At 36.2% G+C, this 20,746-nt stretch overlaps 1 protein-coding gene across 1 annotated transcript; it reads left to right on the top strand.

The window, feature by feature from the left end:
* On the top strand, positions 8,913 to 11,568 carry LOC109823160. Its single transcript, XM_020389445.1, has 5 exons — positions 8,913 to 10,065; positions 10,147 to 10,742; positions 10,877 to 11,068; positions 11,151 to 11,209; positions 11,328 to 11,568. The coding sequence occupies exons 1-5, from the start codon at positions 8,913 to 8,915 to the stop codon at positions 11,566 to 11,568; spliced, it is 2,241 nt and encodes a 746-aa protein (XP_020245034.1).

The following is a 20,746-nucleotide window of genomic DNA, read 5'->3' as shown; positions in this document are numbered from 1 at the left end:
AGCAAGACAGAGGTCATTTAATTTCCTCAAACCGAAACCTCCTTCTTGTTTTGGACGACAAATATCATTCCAGTTGATAGTATGTAATTTACCCTTCCATAGAAAGTTTGCAAAAATTGACTCCAAACTGCGAACAGTGGAGTTAGGGAGCTTGTAGACAAAATACCAATAAGCTATTGTACTAAAAAGAACTGATTTTATGAGCTCAATCCTTCCAGCAAAAGATAATGAGTATGTCATCCAGCCCTCAATCCTGTTCCTAGCTTTGTCAATAAGTGGGAGAAAATATTTTGCTTTAGGATAATTGATAGATAGAGGAAGCCCCAAATATTTAACAGGTAGAGACCCACTTGATATGCCTATAACAGAACATAGAACATCTTTATTTCTGCATCCTTTACTGAAAAAAATTCTGCTTTTGCTTTTATTGATACTCAAACCTGTGTTAAGTGTAAGAGACTCCAACAAAGTGTTAATGCCTTCAAAGGATTTTCTGTTAGCTCTACAAAACACAAGCATATCATCAGCAAATAAAATATGAGACACTTGAAGATTCTGATTCTTTTTAATATTCTGTATTCTCCCGGAAATGGTAGCCAGCTCCATACTAATAGACCAATATTCCATCACCAAAACAAAGATATATGGGGAAAGAGGATCCCCCTGTCTAATACCCCTATTGCTCTGAAAAAACCCAGTTGAAGAGCCATTTAATAAGACTGAGAAAGAAGGGGTAGAGAGGCATTCTTTGATCCAGTTGATCCATATAGTTGGAAAACCCATGCAGTGCATAATATAGTATACAAACTCCCTATTTATGCTGTCAAATGCTTTATGCAAGTCAATTTTGAAACAAGCTCTTTTACCATGCTTCCTAGAGAAATCTCTAAGCAACTCATGTGCCAAAAGAGAGCATTCACCTATTTGTCTACCTTGAAGAAAAGCATGTTGATTATTTGAAATCAACTCTCCTACCACCAACTTCAATCTGTTGCTTAATATCTTGGTAATAATTTTATAAATAACATTGCAACAAGAGATAGGTCTATAATCTTGAATGGACGTGGCTTCTTTTGATTTTGGCACTAGAGTGAGAAAAGTGTGGTTTATCTGTTTTAGAAGCTTACCTGAAGAGAAAAAGGATTTCACAGCTAGAACCACATCATCCTTTATCAAACTCCAATTGTGTTGATAAAAATAAGCGTTGAAACCATCTGGTCCTGGAGCCTTATCTGAATTCATTTGGAAAAGAGCCTCTTTAATCTCCTTGTAATTGATTTCCTTCACTAACCATTTCTGAGCTTCAGAAGTAAGGATTTTCTTCACTGTGACTTTAGGAAACACATTCCAGTATGTGGTTTGATTGAAAAGATCTTCATAAAACCTGGGAGCAATAAGCTTCATCTTGTCAAAAGAAGAAATAGGAAACCCATCTTTATCAATTAGATTCCTGATATTGTTTGAAGAAATCCTTTGTTTGATCGCATTATAAAAGAATTTTGTATTTCTATCACCTTGTTGAAGCCATAATTGTCTACTTTTTTGTCTCAACTCATTTTCCTCCTTATCAAGCCAACCACTAAGCTCATATGATACTGCAGATTCTGATGCCTGTAGCTCTTCATTGTCCATATCATGCTGTAAGTTATTCTGCAAGGTCTCCAGCTGTTTTGATAACTTTATAATATTAGCCCTTGTTGAAGAAAAAGACTCTTTAGTCCATTGTTTCAGAGCTATTTTAAGATATTTAAGTTTATTAACAAGATTGAACATAGGAGAACCAACAAAATTATTTTTCCATGCTTCTTTGATCACTTCGTCATATCCCTGGCATTGAACCCAGTAGTTGAAAAACCTGAAAGGCTTCGGGTCTGAATTTGTGCAGGCCACAAGATGAAAAAAAGCAGGGGTATGATCACTAGAAGAGGTACTTTTATATTCTATAAAAGCATGAGGAAATTTATCAAACAACGTGGAATTGCCCAGGGCTCTATCTAGCTTACCATAGATTCTATACTTTCCTTGCTGATTATTATGCCATGTCCAAGTTGAACCTGTGCTTTTGATATCAGATAGGCCACAAAGTTGAAGACAGTCATTGAAAGCTTGAAGTTTCTTAGCAGTAAGTTTCATACCTCCAATTTTCTCTGTAGTGAATCTGCACACATTAAAATCACCCACTAGCAACCATGGCATATTATTTACATGAGAAGAGATGTCTGCAATATCAGCCCATAAAGATGTTCTTGTTAATTCTGAATTCTCACCATAAATAACACTCAATATCAGAGTGAGTCCACCATTATTCTGCAGACTAATAGTAATTTGCTGTAATGTAACTGATAAAACGGTCCCATTCCACACATCAGCATCCCAAGCTATCCATATTCTACCTCTACTAGAAGCAGAATAGTTGTTACAATGTGACCATTGAGAAGGAAAACATTTAGAAACTCTGTATGCCTTTGATGATTTTACTTTGGTCTCTAGTAAACCAATAACACTGGGTTTCAAAGATTGAATGTGCCTTTTAATATCTCTTCTTCTACCCAAATTGTTCATACCTCTAACATTCCAAAATAACATTGTCATGAGAAATTATTTGAGGAGGCCCTTGTAACTCTTTTAGGACCTAATGAAGAATCCTTTGTGATTTTAACCTGGTTTTTCTTCTTCATTAACAGCTGGTTTTTCTCTATTAACCAGTCAGGATTATCAATAGCAATTGGAAAATCCATAGCTTTATCCTTCAAATTACCTTCTCCTGTTTGCAAATAATCATTCACTTCTTGATTGTTCTGCGCATGACCTGGTTTACTAGGTAGATGAGAATCATTACCAGGTTTATAGAAACCTGTATTATCTGCATGGCCGTTCTCCTTTGACATTGATGCAGAATTATCTGAATCAAAGATTTCCTCTGTAATTGATGTGAAGTTACCATTGTCAATTTTCCCAGAATTATGTATAGACTCCTGTATGTCTTGTATCACGGAACTCTGATCAACCACAGCTTGATCCGAAAAATGCACAGATTCATTATAATCATTATTGAAAACAGCATCATCATAAGTCCTTTTTTCAGGCTCATTATCATCTGTATTTGATATAACCTCATTTACAACAACTGTCTCATATAACAGATTATCATTTCTTTCAGATAGAATAGAATCAGTATTAGTTGTTTCTTTAGTAGCATCCTCTTGAGGAGAATCAGAATCTGAAACAATATTTGTGTGTTCGAAGTTTGTATCAAAGTCTGATACACCATGTTGATGAGAAACTTTATTTGGACTGGTAGAGTCTGTATCAGGTAACTCAACTTCTTTTGCCTTAATTATTTCATCAGTTGTAGCTTTAGGAACCCATTTCTCAACTAGAATTACTGGACATTGATAGTCAACATGGCCAAAAATTAAACATTTGCTACATTTAGGGGGCACCCATTCATACTCCACATTAGTTTCTAACCATTCTCCATTACCTAAATCCATTCTTACAGAATTTGGAAGCTTAGCTTTAGATGAAATTTCAACAAAACATCTGGCATATGCAAGTCTCTCCCCAGATGCTGTAGCTTGATCAATATATAAAGGAATACCCACAATACTAGCAATCCTTCCTATAATATTAGTAGACCATAACTTAAGATGCAATGAAGGAAATCGAATCCAAACTGGAACAGTTGTGAGGAGTTCACGTTCTAAATTGATGTTTTCCGACCATTGTTTAAGAATAATAAGTCTTCCATCAAATAACCAAGGGCCACCATTTAAAACTCTGATCATCTCTTCATTAGAACCAAATTTGAAAAAGAAAAAACCATTCTCTCTAGAAAAAATTTCAAGGGCACAGGTTAATTTCCAGAGACGTCCAACACATCCTTTTAAATGAGAATAGAAAGGTTTATCACCAAGAACATATCCAATTAAAGTGTTACTCCATTTCTCAACATTAAGAAGAATTTCCGATCTAGGAATAGAAGCATATTGCATACCTTTGCTATCGATAGAAGGGGGATAATATTCTAAAGAACAATTTTGGTTAATTACTCTTCCCATAGTGCAGACATCCTTCCATGATGTAGAGCCAACCGATTTAAATTTCCAAGATTCAGCAGATCTCTGTTTCTGGAGCAATGTGTGATTTACTTTGATCTTAGATTCTGAATGCTGATTTCGACCACCATCTTTTTTCAATGCATGCTGATGATTCTTCCAAGAATCGATAGAAGATTGAGAATCCTTAGATTTCGAAGAAAAATTTTTTTTATACCTTTTACGAGAAATCACATTGATCCAATCTTGATCTTCTCCCTCATTAGATGCTACTGTTCCTGCTCCATTAGGATTGAAGGGGGCTCTCACAACATCTCTATTTGATCCATTCTGAATCTTCTCCCGATCCGTCATGGCCGAAGCCACAACAGAGAATTCAAAATCGCAGATCGCCAAATCGCCCTAATCCGCCTAACGCCCAGCCCCCAAAACAATAATATTAAATATCATATATATATATTATAATTATATATTATATAATATATATAGGAAGGACGAGAGAGAAGAGTAAACTGTTGGTCAACTCTAAGATAGTGAAAAGCGTGTCCACCAAACTTATATCCACTTCATTAACATTATTCAAAAGTCACTTCATATCACCGCAAAGATCCTCTAGTAAACATCTAAGGTAAAAATTTATGATTCACTAATGACACATATTTGTCTATAAATCACTATATATAAATATACATAATTACATATAATATATATATTTATATATATATATATATAAATATAATATAATTATATATATATAATGTGTTCATATAATATATATAAATATAATATAGTATATATATATATATATATATATATATATATATAGATATATAATATATATAAAAATAGTATATTAATTCCCCATTTTTCTCATATACACACACACACTAAAACAATGCCTTAGGATGTCACATGTCAATTGTTTAGAGAATTGGCCACATGTCCATTTTCCAAAGAATTGATCATTCATCTTCTATGTAATCTGTAAAAATTCTAAAGCTTTCAAATATTCATACAAATACTAAAAATTTTATATACTACCATCCATCAATTAAAGTTTTCCAAATCTTATCTATTATACACAAATTACTATAAAATTGTTGTTCGTAAAATTGTTGTTCGTAAAATTGAAGATGGTCATAATGTCGCGTCAAATTCAAACCTTTGAAATTTCAGGAAGCATTAAAATGTAACCTCTCTTAATTACCATTAATTGCAGTAATTGTCACTACCTCATCAACTCAATTTTCACTAACGGCTAAGCCTGATCAACTTCCCCACTCTTTCTCAATTCATCTCCTCCCTATAAATCTTGTAAACTAATCTAAGTAAAAGTATTCTTAGATCCATTTTTTTATCATTAACTCCAACTCCATAATGATGCATGTGATTGTTGATAAGGTATGCTCCATTGGGCTTTTCTTATGCATCCATCTTGCAAAATTTTAATGCTACACTCCATTTTATGAAAGTAATGTATCCATATTATTTGTGTATTTTTTGTTATTGGTATATAAATAGATCCCTTTTGTTGCTTCTTTATTTATAATTTCCCCCCTATATTGCTTCTTTTTTTGTAATGTTTCTTCTTTGTCGGTTATTTGTTTGAATTTTTCTCAATGAGATTTTGATATCCAGCTTTCCTAATAGCACGTTGAGGAAATGTATTGTATGCAAAACAATATTCACAATAGGAGTGTAAATCGTTTGTACAAAATTTAATTAATGGTAATCCGATATCACAAAATTATGTTCAATTGTAGTTGTCAATATCAAAGTTGGTGGAGGTGCATGTATGCAAAGCTTAAGTACCATGTACATCATGCATAATAGAGTACTTGATGAAATTGAAGGTTTACCCCGTATCCTTAAGAAAGATACTAATATTTTATATATTAATAGTGTAAGTTTAATTTTTTCTTAATCATATTTAAGATTATGTAAATTTAGATTTTTTTTCAATTGCTCAAGATACACCGTAGTTTGTGAAATATATATTTTTTTAGTTTAATTCTTATGTTCAGGGCTCAAGCTGATTATTAAATTAACATATCACAAAGATTGAGCAAAGAAAATATAAAGTAAAAATTTATAATTAATTTTAAAAAATTACCGCAACATGGTGCGGGTAATGACACTAGAATGTATACACACACGCATAAACAAGCTCTTATAGTTGCCACTCGGCAACTTCTTAGAATTTTAGGTATTAAATTTTTTTTACAATTTAAATAAACAATATGATAATATTTGGGAATATTAAAAGTTGTCTTCGTAGTAGTGTAGAAAAGACTCAGTAAAGAAACTTTTCATTATGTATAACCTCCAAATAATTTAACTCATTAATTAAATTATACATTTATAACCCACCATTAACATATTAATTCTCATACACCCATTCAAATTCTTAACTTATAACATCTCTTTCTCTACTAATTTACTATAAAAATTCACTATCATCATCTTCATCCTAGAATTTTTTATACAACCATTAATCTTCAAATCAATAATAGAAAAAAATTCATTAGAACTTCATTGAATCTTCAAATCTCAATATTTGCTTATTAGTCCCTCTGTTAGAATTTTTTTATCCCTCTATTAGAATTTTTATTTGTTTCCCTAACACTAATTGAGTTAATCCTTAACCCAATATCTAAAATTACCTAGTTGACTTTGTGTATGTGTTACATTCTTAAGTAATTCAAAGTTCATTTCTCCCCAATTTTTCCCACTATGAAAGCGGGAAAACGTTTGATTAGCACTAGTAGAAAATGAAATATCACAGACGGAATATCCCAGACGGAAAATTTTCCGTCTGGGATATTCTATACTAGACGGAATTAAACCGTCGATAAATTTCCGTCTATAATAAACTATTCTAGACGGAAATTTCCGTCTAGAAAAGTATTGTAGACGGAAATATTTTTTAATTTTTTTTTTGAATTTTTCCGATTATCCTAGACGGAAATTTCCGTCTAGGATACTATCCTAGACGGAAATTTCCGTCTAGAATAATCGGTTCAATTTAAAAAGTGGAAAACCCCAGATCTGGACACCAAATGCCCAAATTCTCATTTCAAAGAGGAAACCCCAAATCCTTCGAGTCCCGTCCACGCCGCCTTCGTCGCCCGACCTCGCCGTCTTGGTCGCATCGGTCGTCGCATCCCTTCGTCGCCCGACCTCGCCGTGAGTTCCTAGCCCTTGGTCGCATCGGTCGTCGCCCGACCTCGCCGTGAGTTCCTAGCCCTTGGGTTTTTCTCGGCATGGTAGTTTTTTTTTTATTTTTTTCACTCGGAAATGTTTAATTTTGAGTGAAGTTTCTTCCTTCGTGATGAAACTAGATGTGGGTGCATCTGCAATCTTGGGTTTTTCTCGGCATGGTAGTTTTTTTCTTATAATATTTCTGCAATTGGCTTTTTCAGAAGATAACCCGGGGTCGCTAAATTCTGATTAAAAAATTTCCACTTTTGGTAGTATTTGTTCGACCTTTATCGAAAATTTTGGTTTAGAGCATCATGTGACGCATCCTTTTAGTCTGTAATTTCTTTTTCTTTTCTTTCGAAAGAACTTATGATGTTTCGAACTTTCAAACGGAGACTCCTGTGTACTTTATTCCTTTTCCTATGACTCAAATCTTCAGATTTTGGTATAAATTAGTAAATTGTCTTTTGGTTCAACCTTGTTTTCAATTAAAACATCCTCATCCCCCCTCAAAATTCGACTAGTAAAATTGGAAATCCTATATCACTTAAGACTCCTTTCAAAAATTTGTTCATTGTGCGGCAATTTTAGGGTTATGTTCATCCCAGTCAATGAAAAAAAAAATTCAACAGTGAACAAATTCTCATCCAAAATTTTGTTTTTCTCTATTCGGCCACAGTAAGAAAAATTAGCACATCCACGATGTTGTTGATCCATACTTTCACTAGTTACAGGGAGTTATTTACAGGGAGTACTTTTAATCTGGATGATATTTTCAAACTATATCTCAAGCGTAACAATCAAAAGCGTAGTACAATTATATTATTACTATGCTCATCTACCGTGCACAGTAGCTTTGCAGTGAATAGATGTTTGGAAATTTGAGAAGAAAGGCTGATAAAAGAGTAACAAGACACTGTAAATGTAACTCATCATGATGGATGTATTAAAGATCCATTCTTGACAGTTAAGCCATGGGTTGCATATGATTTTGATGTTTATAAGTAGCCATGGGTGTATATCATTGGCAACTTCTATTTCTGTTATCTTGTTTAGCTAGTTAAGCCCACAAGGCTCTCATGTTTATCATACAGTTTGTGATTTGAATTGTACAAATATGATTATATAGGCTTGTGATTTGAAAATGTGAGTTTGGAAGAAAAGGTTTTAAAAAAATAGAGTGATATATAACGCAATATTATATAATAATGTGTTATATATCCAATTTAGGTAAAAAATATAACGTTAACCCTAGACTCCCGTCCAATAATTACAGCCAATTCTTTGAGGTTATAATATTAGATGAACGAGTCAAATTTGGGTAAGAGGTAAATTTTCCTACTCGAAATTGATCGTTCACTTTATATTATAATAGAAATGAATTGGTATAAAAATTTGTAATTATTGGATCTGTCCTTCTCGGACGGGTTAGGAATATAATAGTGCATACATCCAACTTTGTATACTTTGTATGATTTCATTTCTTAAAAATTTTGGCAGCCCATACCTGTTGTTCTCCGTGTACAATAAGCGTATGTTGTTTTGCGTTTTGATATGTTGTCAGTGCGCATAATAACATCCGCACAGTGTAGTGAACGGTTTCGTGATCAACGATATAGGGATGGATGTGAAGCCTTCATGAAGTATGCCGAAATGAACCCAAAAAATTTAAGTAGCGGTGCAATGTACTGTCCCTGTTATAGGTGTAAGAATATGAAGCCGAAAAATAAAGATGAAATACGAAGTCACTTAGCAAACTCTGGTTTTTACGAGGAATATAAATATTGGTCCTATCACGGGGAAGGCTGTACCGAAGATGAAGTCCCGGATGTGCATGTCGATACCAGTCATGGTGTCAGGATAGATGATACAGATGTAAATTTACAGACTGATATTGGACCTGACCATACCGAATATGATATTAACAATGACAATGAAGATGATATCATAGTTGATGTCCAAGATGCTCATGCTCCTGAGGACTTGGATCGTATAATGAAACTACTAGAAGATAGTGAAAATGATTTGTATGAGGGTTGCACCGAGTTCTCCAGATTTTTATTTATGTTGGAGCTCTTACATATTAAGAGCCTCAGTGGAATGGCAAATACTTATTTCGAAATGCTTCTTGATTTACTACGGAAGGTAGTTCCAGGAGGAGAGCGTAGCATTCCTAAAACAACTTATGCGGCAAAGCAAATAGTTTCCGATTTGGGGCTTGATTACAATAAGATTGATGTGTGTCCCAATGATTGTATTCTCTACTACAAGGATAATAAAGACCTTCAGGAATGTCCAACATGTGGAGTTTCTCGATGGAAACAACAAACCCGCTCTTCAACAAGGCAGCCAACAGAGTCAATGTCCCAGCAGAGCATGATTCCAGCTAAGGTGCTTCGTCATTTCCCGTTAGTTTCCAGATTGCAACGTCTGTATATGAACAAAGACACTGCTAAGAACATGAGGTGGCACAAAGAAGATCGTATAGAAGATGGTAAGCTGAGACATCCAGCTGATGCAGAGGCTTGGAAGCATATTGATAAGACTTTTCCTAATTTCGCTCGTGAATGCAGAAATGTCAGACTTGGGCTTTCTAGCGACGGATTCAATCCGTTCGGGGTTATGAGTTCAGGTTGGTCTACATGGCCAGTTGTCTTAATGCCATATAATTTACCCCCACTGCTTTGTATGAAACAACCGTATATGATACTCTCATTACTGATACCGGGTAAGCATGCACCGGGTAATGATATTGATGTCTACTTAGAGCCCTTAATTGATGAGCTAAAACAGTTATGGTCGGAGGGTATGTTGATATATGATGCCCATGCTAAAGAGTCATTTAGACTTCGTGCTATCCTAATGTGGACAATTAATGATTTTCCAGCTTATGCTAATCTTTCTGGTTGGTCGACAAAAGGCAAGTTTGCTTGTCCAGTATGTGGCCCAGAATTTGAAGGCCTTCACTTACCATATAGTCGAAAGTGTTGTTATTGGTTCAACAGGAGATGGTTGCCCTCGGGCCATAAATACAGAAAATTGAGCAATAAGTTTGATGGCACTGTTGAGACTAGGAATAAACCACGTCAAATGACCGGTGCTGATATTGCAAAGTTGCTTGAGCATCTTCCTAAAATTAGATTTGGTAAGAACCGATATTCTAAGTACGACTCACTCAAAGCTAGAGGCACCTGCAAAAAGAAAAAGACACTGAAGAGGAAGAGAGCATTCCAACGGGCACATGTTGATAATGGAGTTGATAACTTACCAAAGGGATGGAGTAAATTCAGTATCTTCTTCCAGCTGCCATACTGGCAAAAGCTTAAAATCAGGCATAACTTGGATGTCATGCATATTGAGAAAAATGTTTGTGACAACATAGTTTCAACCCTCCTTCAAGATCCTAATAAGTCAAAGGATGACCTAAGGGCTCGTCAAGACTTAGCTGCATTGAATATCCGAGAAGATTTGCAAGCACAAGATGTTGGACTTAAAAAAAACATAAGCCTTCCTCTCGTGTTACGATGTCGACAGAGCAGATGCAGAGATTTTGTGAGGTCCTGAAATCAGTAAAATCACCGGATGGGTATTCAGCTAATATATCAAATAATGTCCAGGTACAGGAGAGGAAGCTCTTAGGCCTAAAGACCCATGATTATCACGTTCTTCTACATCAATTGCTCCCGGTTGCATTGCGTAATAATATGGAGAAAGAAGCATCGAAAATTATTATGGAGTATTGTGGGTTCTTCAGAAAATTGTGCTCGAAAGTTATAGATGTGAAGGAATTTAAAAAGCTTGAAACAGAAGTATCATTAATTTTATGCAACCTGGAGTTAATATTTCCTCCTTCCTTTTTCACGGTCATGGTCCATGTTACTCAACATCTAGCTAGCGAGGCAATCATTTGCGGGTCCTGTATCTTACCGTTGGATGTACCCAATTGAGAGGTAGGGGACTCCACCCAGTGCATTAATTTCATATGCAATGTATACAGCTAATATTTATCGTTTTCATGGTTTTCTTAAGATTAGATATTTGTAGTTCATAAAATTTTAATTATTGTAGATATTTGGGGTTTATGAAGCGTCTAGTTCGCAATCGAGCTCATCCTGAGGGTTCTATGGCTGAAGGTTACGTGACCAACGAATGTCATACGTTTGCATCACGTTACATGCGCAACCGCGTAAAAGCTGATCAGCCCCCAACTAAGGAGAAGAAACTCGTAAAATATCCAAGATCTGACTTGGAGCAGGTTCATGCATATGTATTGAATAATCTTGACATTTTCAGCGATTATCGAAGGTAATGTACATTAATTTAGGAATAGGATGACACTTGTATTATCGTTGGAGAAGAAGAAATTGGTGGGTTTGAATTCTAATTAGAGCGTGCTTTGGGTAGGCTTGTTTTGAAACGGGTTAGTTGTTGAACCCTAGAGGGGGGGGTGATTAGGGTCAAGAGGCTCTAATATGCAATTTAAAACTCAGCACAAACAAACCACAAAATAGAAGTGCAATCAAATAGAAAGAGATAGAGTTAGGAATCGTTATCCTTGACGCGCGATGTGTTAACGAGGTTCGGCCCGCTGACCTACGTCCCCGCTCCCCACTCTCGAGGAGAAATCCACTAACACATCCGGTTTGGAAGCCGGAACTTCGTCTACACAGCGATCCCACAAGATCTCTCTCTCACTACACAGTTTGATCTCACAGATCACACTCCCTCACAGTAGATCTCCACAGATCTCAACCACACAGCAGCAGAAGAAAAAGCAAGCAATAACCTCTCTTTACACAAGCCCCTATAGCAAAGAGAAGAGTACTGAAGCTGGGAAGTGAAACACACTTGAAACAGAAAGAAAAACAGAGTTTTGAAAATTTTCTCAGCAAACAGAAAAAGCTCTCTGGTTTTCAAACGTTAGGGCTTAGAGGAAGAAGAAGAGGTCTGGGGATTTTATAGGAGAGTTTAAATCATTTTAAAACAAAAACAAATCTACCCAAATGAGATAATAATCTCTTCTTCAGACCCTCATCACAGACTGTGCCAATCACTAACAAGTGAAAGCACAGGGTTCGAGGCAAACGACCGTTTTAAAAAAGTCGCGGCTGAACAGAGGCAAAAATCGGTTGACCGAAGAAAATATCGGTCGACCGAAAAATACCTTCGGTCGACCGACCGAAAAAATCGGTCGACCGCCAGCAGCTAAGGAGTTTTGACAAAACATCCAGAGACTCATCGGTCGACCGGCACGGTCGACCGATTAAGGGTTGAGAAATTCGGTCGACCGTATCGATCGACCGACAACACTCTGGAGACATAGTGAAGAAAGGTCATCGGATCGGTCGACCGGACCGGTCGACCGATTTCTGACATATTCTGAAATCAGGTTATTTGACCAAGTTGAAATATTTCCAAAATATTCATTTGACCTCTGAAAATTCTGAAACTTTGTAAAATGTTTTTAATACTAAAAACAAACTGCTTGGAAAAAGAATTTTGCAGATAGGTACTCAAACTTGTGAAAAATAGTATTTTGTGAAAAACGCTTAAAAGCACAAGTTTAAAAACGTGTGTGTGATTCCCAATAGCTTCAAGTAAACTCAGTAACTCTTTGCCTACATTCTAGCACTAGAGAGAAAAACAAAAGAAAGCTAATATCCTCATATAGAGAGCAATATACTTGAGCTTTGATATAGCTTGAATCGGATGAAGCTTTTAATCGAATTTGACGTTCTTGAAATAACGTTGCTTCATCTCTTGGCCTCCTCCTCCTTTGGATATCTTCGTTGTAGCATATATTCCATCCATCCTCCATTAATGGCACTAACGAGCTTGACAAATGATTTTACTACATTTACACTCAATAAGCCATTAGTACCGATAATGGTGGTTGTAAGAACATCATCAAAACATAAGGGCTAACAATCTCCCCCTTTTTGATGATGACAACCAACCATTATATAAGAGCAAAAATGAAATAGCTTATAGATAGGTGCTCCCCCTATCTATGAGCTCCCCCTAAATATATGCAACAAATGAGGAGATTTCTCTCCCCCTTTGTCACCATCAAAAATGGGGTAAAGAGAAATGCCAAATGCAAAATGCAACTAATCAAGCAAGCAATGTAGAACTTTCACATAGTGCATAAGCCCAAACCATTTCTTATGCGACAAAAATCATCCTCTCCAAGAGGCTTAGTAAATATATCCGCTAGTTGAGATTTGGTGTCAACAAATACTAGGGATACATCTTGTCTCTCTACATGATCGCGTAAGAAATGATGGCGCACGTCAATATGCTTAGTTCTAGAATGCAAAACCGAATTTTTGGAAATATTTATGGCACTTGTGTTATCACAAAAGATTTTAATATTTTGAAAATTCAAATCATAGTCAACTAAACTTTGTTTCATCCATAAAACTTGAGCACAACATAAGCCGGCGGCAATGTATTCCGCTTCCGTAGTGGACAATGCAACACAATTTTGTTTCTTGGAAGCCCAAGAAACAAGGGAATTTCCTAAGAATTGGCATGTTCCACTAGTACTCTTGCGATCTACCTTACATCCGGCAAAGTCGGCATCACAAAAACCATATAAATCAAAAGTGGTGCTTTTTGGATAAAACAAACCAAGGTTAAAAGTTCCATTAACATACTTAATGATCCTTTTAACCGCAATTAAATGAGATGCTTTTGGAGACGCTTGAAAACGTGCACATGCACATACACTAAACATGATGTCGGGTCTACTAGCGGTGAGATAAAGAAGACTACCTATCATACCTCGGTATAGTTTTTGGTCCACATCTTCACCACTCTCATCCGCATCAAGCTTAACACTAGTACTCATGGGAGTAGGCGCATGCTTAGAATTCTCCAACTTGAATTTCTTCACCAATTCCTTCGCATACTTGCTTTGTGAAATGAAGATCCCATCCTTAGTTTGCTTGACTTGGAGCCCGAGAAAGAATGTAAGCTCTCCCATCATACTCATCTCAAAGTGATCCTGCATAACTTTAGAAAATTCCTTGCACAAGGATTCATTAGTAGCACCAAAAATAATGTCATCCACATATATTTGAACCAAAATGAAATCATTTTTCCTTTTTCTCACAAAAAGTGTGTTATCAATTGTTCCTTTTGAAAAACCATTTTCAATAAGAAAACTAGAGAGGCGAGCATACCAAGCCCTAGGAGCTTGTTTCAACCCATATAAAGCTTTTTGTACCCGGTAAACATGATTAGGAAAAGCATGATCTATAAAACCGGGGGGTTGCTCAACATACACTTCCTCTTCTATAAAACCATTTAAGAAAGCACTTTTGACATCCATTTGAAATAGTTTGAAATTTTTAAAACTAGCAAATGCCAAAAACATCCTAATAGATTCCAACCTTGCAACCGGTGCAAAGGTTTCATCATAGTCTATGCCCTCCTCTTGATTGTATCCTTGGGCAACCAAACGTGCTTTATTTCTAGTTACAATGCCATGTTCATCAAGTTTGTTTCTAAAAACCCATTTTGTACCAATAACACTAGCATTGTTAGGTCTAGGAACTAACTTCCAAACTTCATTTCTTTGAAAATTGTTTAATTCTTCATGCATAGCCAAAACCCAAAACTCATCATTTAAAGCATCATTAACCTTTTTAGGTTCTAGTTGAGATAGAAATGCAACATTACCACATTCACTCAAGGCTTTTGAGCGAGTTATAACTCCTTTTGAAGGGCTCCCAATGATTTGTTCCTTTGGATGATTTGATGTGAATTTCCAAGCTTTAGGTGGTTCAACTTGATCTTGAGCGTTTGTGCTATCCACATCCTTTTGAACTTCTATAGAGGGAGTGTCATTGATTTGCAACAAGTCCAATCCTCCCTCAATATCATCATCATCATCTTTCCTAGGCAACACAACTTGAGAGCCAACATTAGTCTCATCAAAAGTAACGTTTATAGACTCTTCAACAACGAGGCTTCGTTTATTGAAGACCCTATAAGCCTTACTTCGAGGTGCATAACCCAAGAAAATACCAACATCAATTTTGGAATCAAATTTATCATGGTGATCTTTTGTATTTAAAATAAAGCATTTGCAACCAAAGACACGAAAATAACCAATGAAAGGAGTTTTTCCATAATAAAGTTCATAAGGAGTTTTCTTAAGCTTTGGTCTAATCAAAACACGATTTAAAACAGGGCAAGCCGTATTGACGGCTTCCGCCCAAAAATATTTTGGTAAATCAAATGAGTTTAACATAGTGCGTGCCATCTCTTGTATGGTACGATTTTTCCGTTCAACAACACCATTTTGTTGTGGTGTTCTAGGAGCGGAAAACATATGAGTTATACCATGATGAGCACAAAAATCATAGAAAAATTCATTTTGAAATTCACCACCATGATCACTTCTTATTTTAACAACTTTCAAATCCTTTTCATTTTCAATTCTTTTAACATGATTAGCAAATTCTTCAAAACAATCATTTTTCTTAGCAAGAAATATTGTCCATGTAAAACGAGAAAAATCATCAATAATCACAAAAACATAGTGTTTGCCTCCAAGAGAGGTAACACGCATAGGACCAAATAAATCAAGATGAAGTAATTGCAAGGGTTTAGAAGTCGATACCTCATGGATGGATTTGAAAGAAGACTTTGTTTGTTTACCTTTGGCACAATCCTCACAAATTGTATCTTTTATGAAGTGCAAGCTAGGTAGCCCTTTCACAAGATTCTTCTTAGACAATTTTGATATTAACTCCATATTTGCATGTCCAAGTCTCTTGTGCCAAATCCAAGGATTTTCATCAATTGCCGCAAGACACTTCACATCTTGATTCACTAACTCATTCATCTCAAAAATGTAAACATTAGACTTGCGATTTGCAATAAAAACAATTTTTCCATCCATACTAATGATGCATTTATCCGGTTTAAAAGAAATATCAAAACCTTTATCACTTAATTGGCTAATGCTAAGAAGATTATGATTCAAGCCATTTACTAAATAAACATCTTCAATAATGGGTGAGGGTTTCTTACCAATAGAACCGATACCAATGATTTTACCTTTCTCACCACCACCGAAGGAGACATTGCCTCCTTCAATCCTTGATAGGGTTGCAAATAACTCTTTGTTGCCCGTCATATGATGTGAGCAACCACTATCAAGGTACCACATCTCCTTACGTCGTTGCCGTGACGTTCCCTACAAAAGAAGAAGATGAAGGTGTAGTAGCTTTAGGTACCCATGTCTTGGGTCCTTGGTGGTTAGTAGTTTTGGTACCTTTGGGTACCCATATCAAACCATAAAAATCTTCATTGTCTTTAATTCTACAATGAGTAGAAATGTGTCCATGTCTCATACAATAGGTGCATACAAAATTTCTTTTGTATGTACGAATGTTAGAACCATGAAACCTATTTCTACCATGGTGATTGTAGTTGGCATAAGCATGAGTGGGTCTAGTCCTACAACCCTCAATTTCTAGTCTTTCAATCTTTGATCTTAATTGCTTGTTCTCAAAATCGAGATCTCCAAGCAATTCATCTTTTAGAGCAAGAGAGGTTGTTAGTTGTTCTAGCTTAATATCACAAGAGGCATGCAATTTTTTGAAAGAAGAGTATTCTTTAGACATTCTTTTAAATTCAAAGTTCAACTCTTCTAAAGCCATAGCTATGTCACATTGCATATAAAAAGATTCACTTTCGGCCTCGGATATTACCTCATGTTCATTTGCCATGAAACAAACATTTGGGTCATGAAGAGCAAGTTTGGCTCCTTCTTCATCACTATCCGAGTCACTTGGTTCGGATTCTTCCCATCCGGCATACATAGCCTTCTTCTTCTTGTACTTCATGTACTTTTCTTTGAGCTTGGGGCAATCCTTAGCGATGTGACCCGGTTCATTGCACTCAAAACATTTACCTACACGAGAGGAAAACTTGTTGTTAGATCGAGGGTTAAATTTTTTGTTCATTTTTATAAGTCTAGAGATTCTTCTAGAGAGATGAGCCACTTCTCTAGAAAAATCAACTTCACTCTCCGACGACGAAGATGAGTTGTCACTAGCTCCCTTGAGAGCTATGGTCTTCAATTTTGGTGACGGCTCCTCAACTTCGCGTGATGACACTTCCTCCTTTTCCTTCCCCTTGAGCTTCTTCTCATGCACTTTGAGCTTTCCGATGAGGCTATCAAGAGCTAAGGTAGTGAGGTCATGAGCTTCCTCAATGGCCGTAGCCTTGGGCTCCCATGCCGGAGTCAATGAGCGAAGTATCTTGTAGTTCATCTCTTGAATGGATAATTGCTTATCTAGACCATGTAATTCATTGATGATATTAGTAAAACGAGAAAACATAGCATCAATGGATTCATTTGGAAGCATTTTAAATAGCTCATAATCATGCATAAGTCCACTAATCTTAGATTCCTTAACTTGGGGGGTTCCTTCATGTGTGACACATAATTTTACCCAAATTTCGTATGCGGTTGCACACGTGGAAACTCTATTATATTCATTAGGGGAAAGACCACAAATTAAGGCGTTCATAGCCTTAGCGTTGAGATTAGCTAGGTGCCTTTCTCCATCGGTCATGTTCCCGACTTTGGACTTTTCTTCATATTTCTCTTCTATGAGCTCTAGAATGTCAAGGTCTATGCAACGAAGGTAAATTCTCATCCTAGCCTTCTAATAAGCAAAATTAGTGCCGGTGAAGAGAGGTGGTCTAGTTGTGGATTGTCCTTCTAGCATATGCATATTCAAAGAGGCCTCCATTAGATCTTTTCTCTACGGTTATTAAACCAAAAACTGATATAGAGACCAAGCTCTGATACCAATTGTTGAACCCTAGAGGGGGGTGATTAGGGTCAAGAGGCTCTAATATGCAATTTAAAACTCAGCACAAACAAACCACAAAACAGAAGTGCAATCAAATAGAAAGAGATAGAGTTAGGAATCGTTATCCTTGACGCGCGATGTGTTAACGAGGTTCGGCCCGCTGACCTACGTCCCCGCTCCCCACTCTCGAGGAGAAATCCACTAACACATCCGGTTTGGAAGCCGGAACTTCGTCTACACAGCGATCCCACAAGATCTCTCTCTCACTACACAGTTTGATCTCACAGATCACACTCCCTCACAGTAGATCTCCACAGATCTCAACCACACAGCAGCAGAAGAAAAAGCAAGCAAGAACCTCTCTTTACACAAGCCCCTATAGCAAAGAGAAGAGTACTGAAGCTGGGAAGTGAAACACACTTGAAACAGAAAGAAAAACAGAGTTTTAAAAATTTTCTCAGCAAACAGAAAAGCTCTCTGGTTTTCAAACGTTAGGGCTTAAAGGAAGAAGAAGAGGTCTGGGGATTTTATAGGAAAGTTTAAATCATTTTAAAACAAAAACAAATCTACCCAAATGAGATAATAATCTCTTCTTCAGACCCTCATCACAGACTGTGCCAATCACTAACAAGTGAAAGCACAGGGTTCGAGGCAAACGACCGTTTTAAAAAAGTCGCGGCTGAACAGAGGCAAAAATCGGTTGACCGAAGAAAATATCGGTCGACCGAAAAATACCTTCGGTCGACCGACCGAAAAAATCGGTCGACCGCCAGCAGCTAAGGAGTTTTGACAAAACATCCAGAGACTCATCGGTCGACCGGCACGGTCGACCGATTAAGGGTTGAGAAATTCGGTCGACCGTATCGATCGACCGACAACACTCTGGAGACATAGTGAAGAAAGGTCATCGGATCGGTCGACCGGACCGGTCGACCGATTTCTGACATATTCTGAAATCAGGTTATTTTACCAACTTGAAATATTTGCAAAATATTTGATTGACCTCTGAAAATTCTGAAACTTTGTAAAATGTTTTTAATACTAAAAACAAACTGTTTGAAAAAAGAATTTTGCAGATAGGTACTCATACTTGTGAGAAATAATGTTTTGTGAAAAACACTTAAAAACACAAGTCTAAAAAACGTGTGTGTGATTCCCAATAGCTTCAAGTAAACTCAGTGACTCTTTGCCTACATTCTAGCACTAGAGAGAAAAATAAAAAAAAGCTAATATCCTCATATAAAGAGCAATATACTTGAGCTTTGATATAGCTTGAATCGGATGAAGCTTTTGATTGAATTTGTCGTTCTTGAAATAACGTTGCTTCATCTCTTGGCCTCCTCCTCCTTTGGATATCTTCGTTGTAGCGTATATTCCATCCATCCTCCGTTAATGGCACTAACGAGCTTGACAAATGATTCTACTACATTTATACTCAATAAGCCATTAGTACCGATAATGGTGGTTGTAAGAACATCATCAAAACATAAGGGCTAACATTAGTAAGATCTTAACTTGATAAGTTTTTAAACAATAGGGTTAATTATGGGTGGGGGTATTGAAGAAAAAGCATCAATTTTCGTTAAAATTGATAGAATTTAATCCTCATAAATAACGTTACCTAACAGGAAGGGCGAAATGGCGATAAAAATGAAGATGGTGAGGAACTAATATGCAATTAAGGATGATTGAGCGAACGTATTGGCAATTAAGATTGTGTGGGCTTTCAACCCTTGACTAGTCAAAGTGAGGGGCTTTAAATAGCTAGGGATTGAGCAGAAGTACCCCCCCCCCCACCCACCCCACCCCCCACCTATTTTACAATACACAACTTTCCAGCTGCAAGCATAGATCCAAATGCTCAAACTTATTTATTTTGAAATCCAATATGTTGTATTTATCACATTTATACATTGTATTTCAATAAAGAAATGAAATATCCAAACAACCCATTAATGTATTAAGAAAAAATACATCAACTCTTTTGATGAAAATTTTTAAATATATAAAAAGATATTGCCTTCAATTAACATGGTAATACACTATTCTAATAATCTCAAAGAATAGAATATATAAATAGTAGAAAATAATTAGGTGTCTGTTTTATTCTTTATTATCTTTACAATAAAAAGAAATTGCAAAAAAGAATGACATAATCAGGCCCCTTAAATCTCAAGTTAGTTTCAACTTAGTCCCTCAAAACATTAAAAGTGTTATTAACGCCCCCCCCCCCCCCCCCCCCCCAAAAAAAAAAAAAAGAAAAGAAAAGAAAATTCGTAGATTATTCTGAAATTAGTCCCTCAAATAACATGTGCAACTGTGCAAGTAGCATTTAGCGGGAAATTAGTCCCAAATCAAAGAAATCGCTCTTAAATTATTAAATTCTCATAAGGTGTTTCGAATTAATCCATTGGATTGCTTCTTTTTTACACTTGATTAGAGGGACTGATCTCACATTACTCAAAAATCATGGGACCTAATAGCAATTTTAGTGATTTGAGGGAATAATTCCCAATAAGTTAAGATTTGAGAGAGCTTATAACAATTTTAGTGATTACTAATTTCAAACATGAAAGACTTACGGGACTATTGTAAAAAAAAAACCCCCCAAAACTAGGTAAATTTTCTAGATGCAAATCTGCAAAG

The sequence above is a fragment of the Asparagus officinalis genome, chromosome 9 (assembly GCF_001876935.1).
Source record: "Asparagus officinalis chromosome 9, Aspof.V1, whole genome shotgun sequence".
NCBI lineage: Eukaryota > Viridiplantae > Streptophyta > Magnoliopsida > Asparagales > Asparagaceae > Asparagus > Asparagus officinalis.
Note: the sequence above shows the minus strand (reverse complement) of the source record. Positions and strands in the feature narration are given on the sequence as shown.

Coding starts and splice junctions, on each gene's coding strand:
- LOC109823160 (XM_020389445.1), top strand. CDS start 8,913: ATGAACCCAAAAAATTTAAGTAGCGGTGCAATGTACTGTCCCTGTTAT. Junction 10,066..10,146: donor AAAACAGTTATGGTCGGAGG/GTATGTTGATAT, acceptor ATGATTTTCCAG/CTTATGCTAATCTTTCTGGT. Junction 11,069..11,150: donor TTAAAAAGCTTGAAACAGAA/GTATCATTAATT, acceptor CTCAACATCTAG/CTAGCGAGGCAATCATTTGC.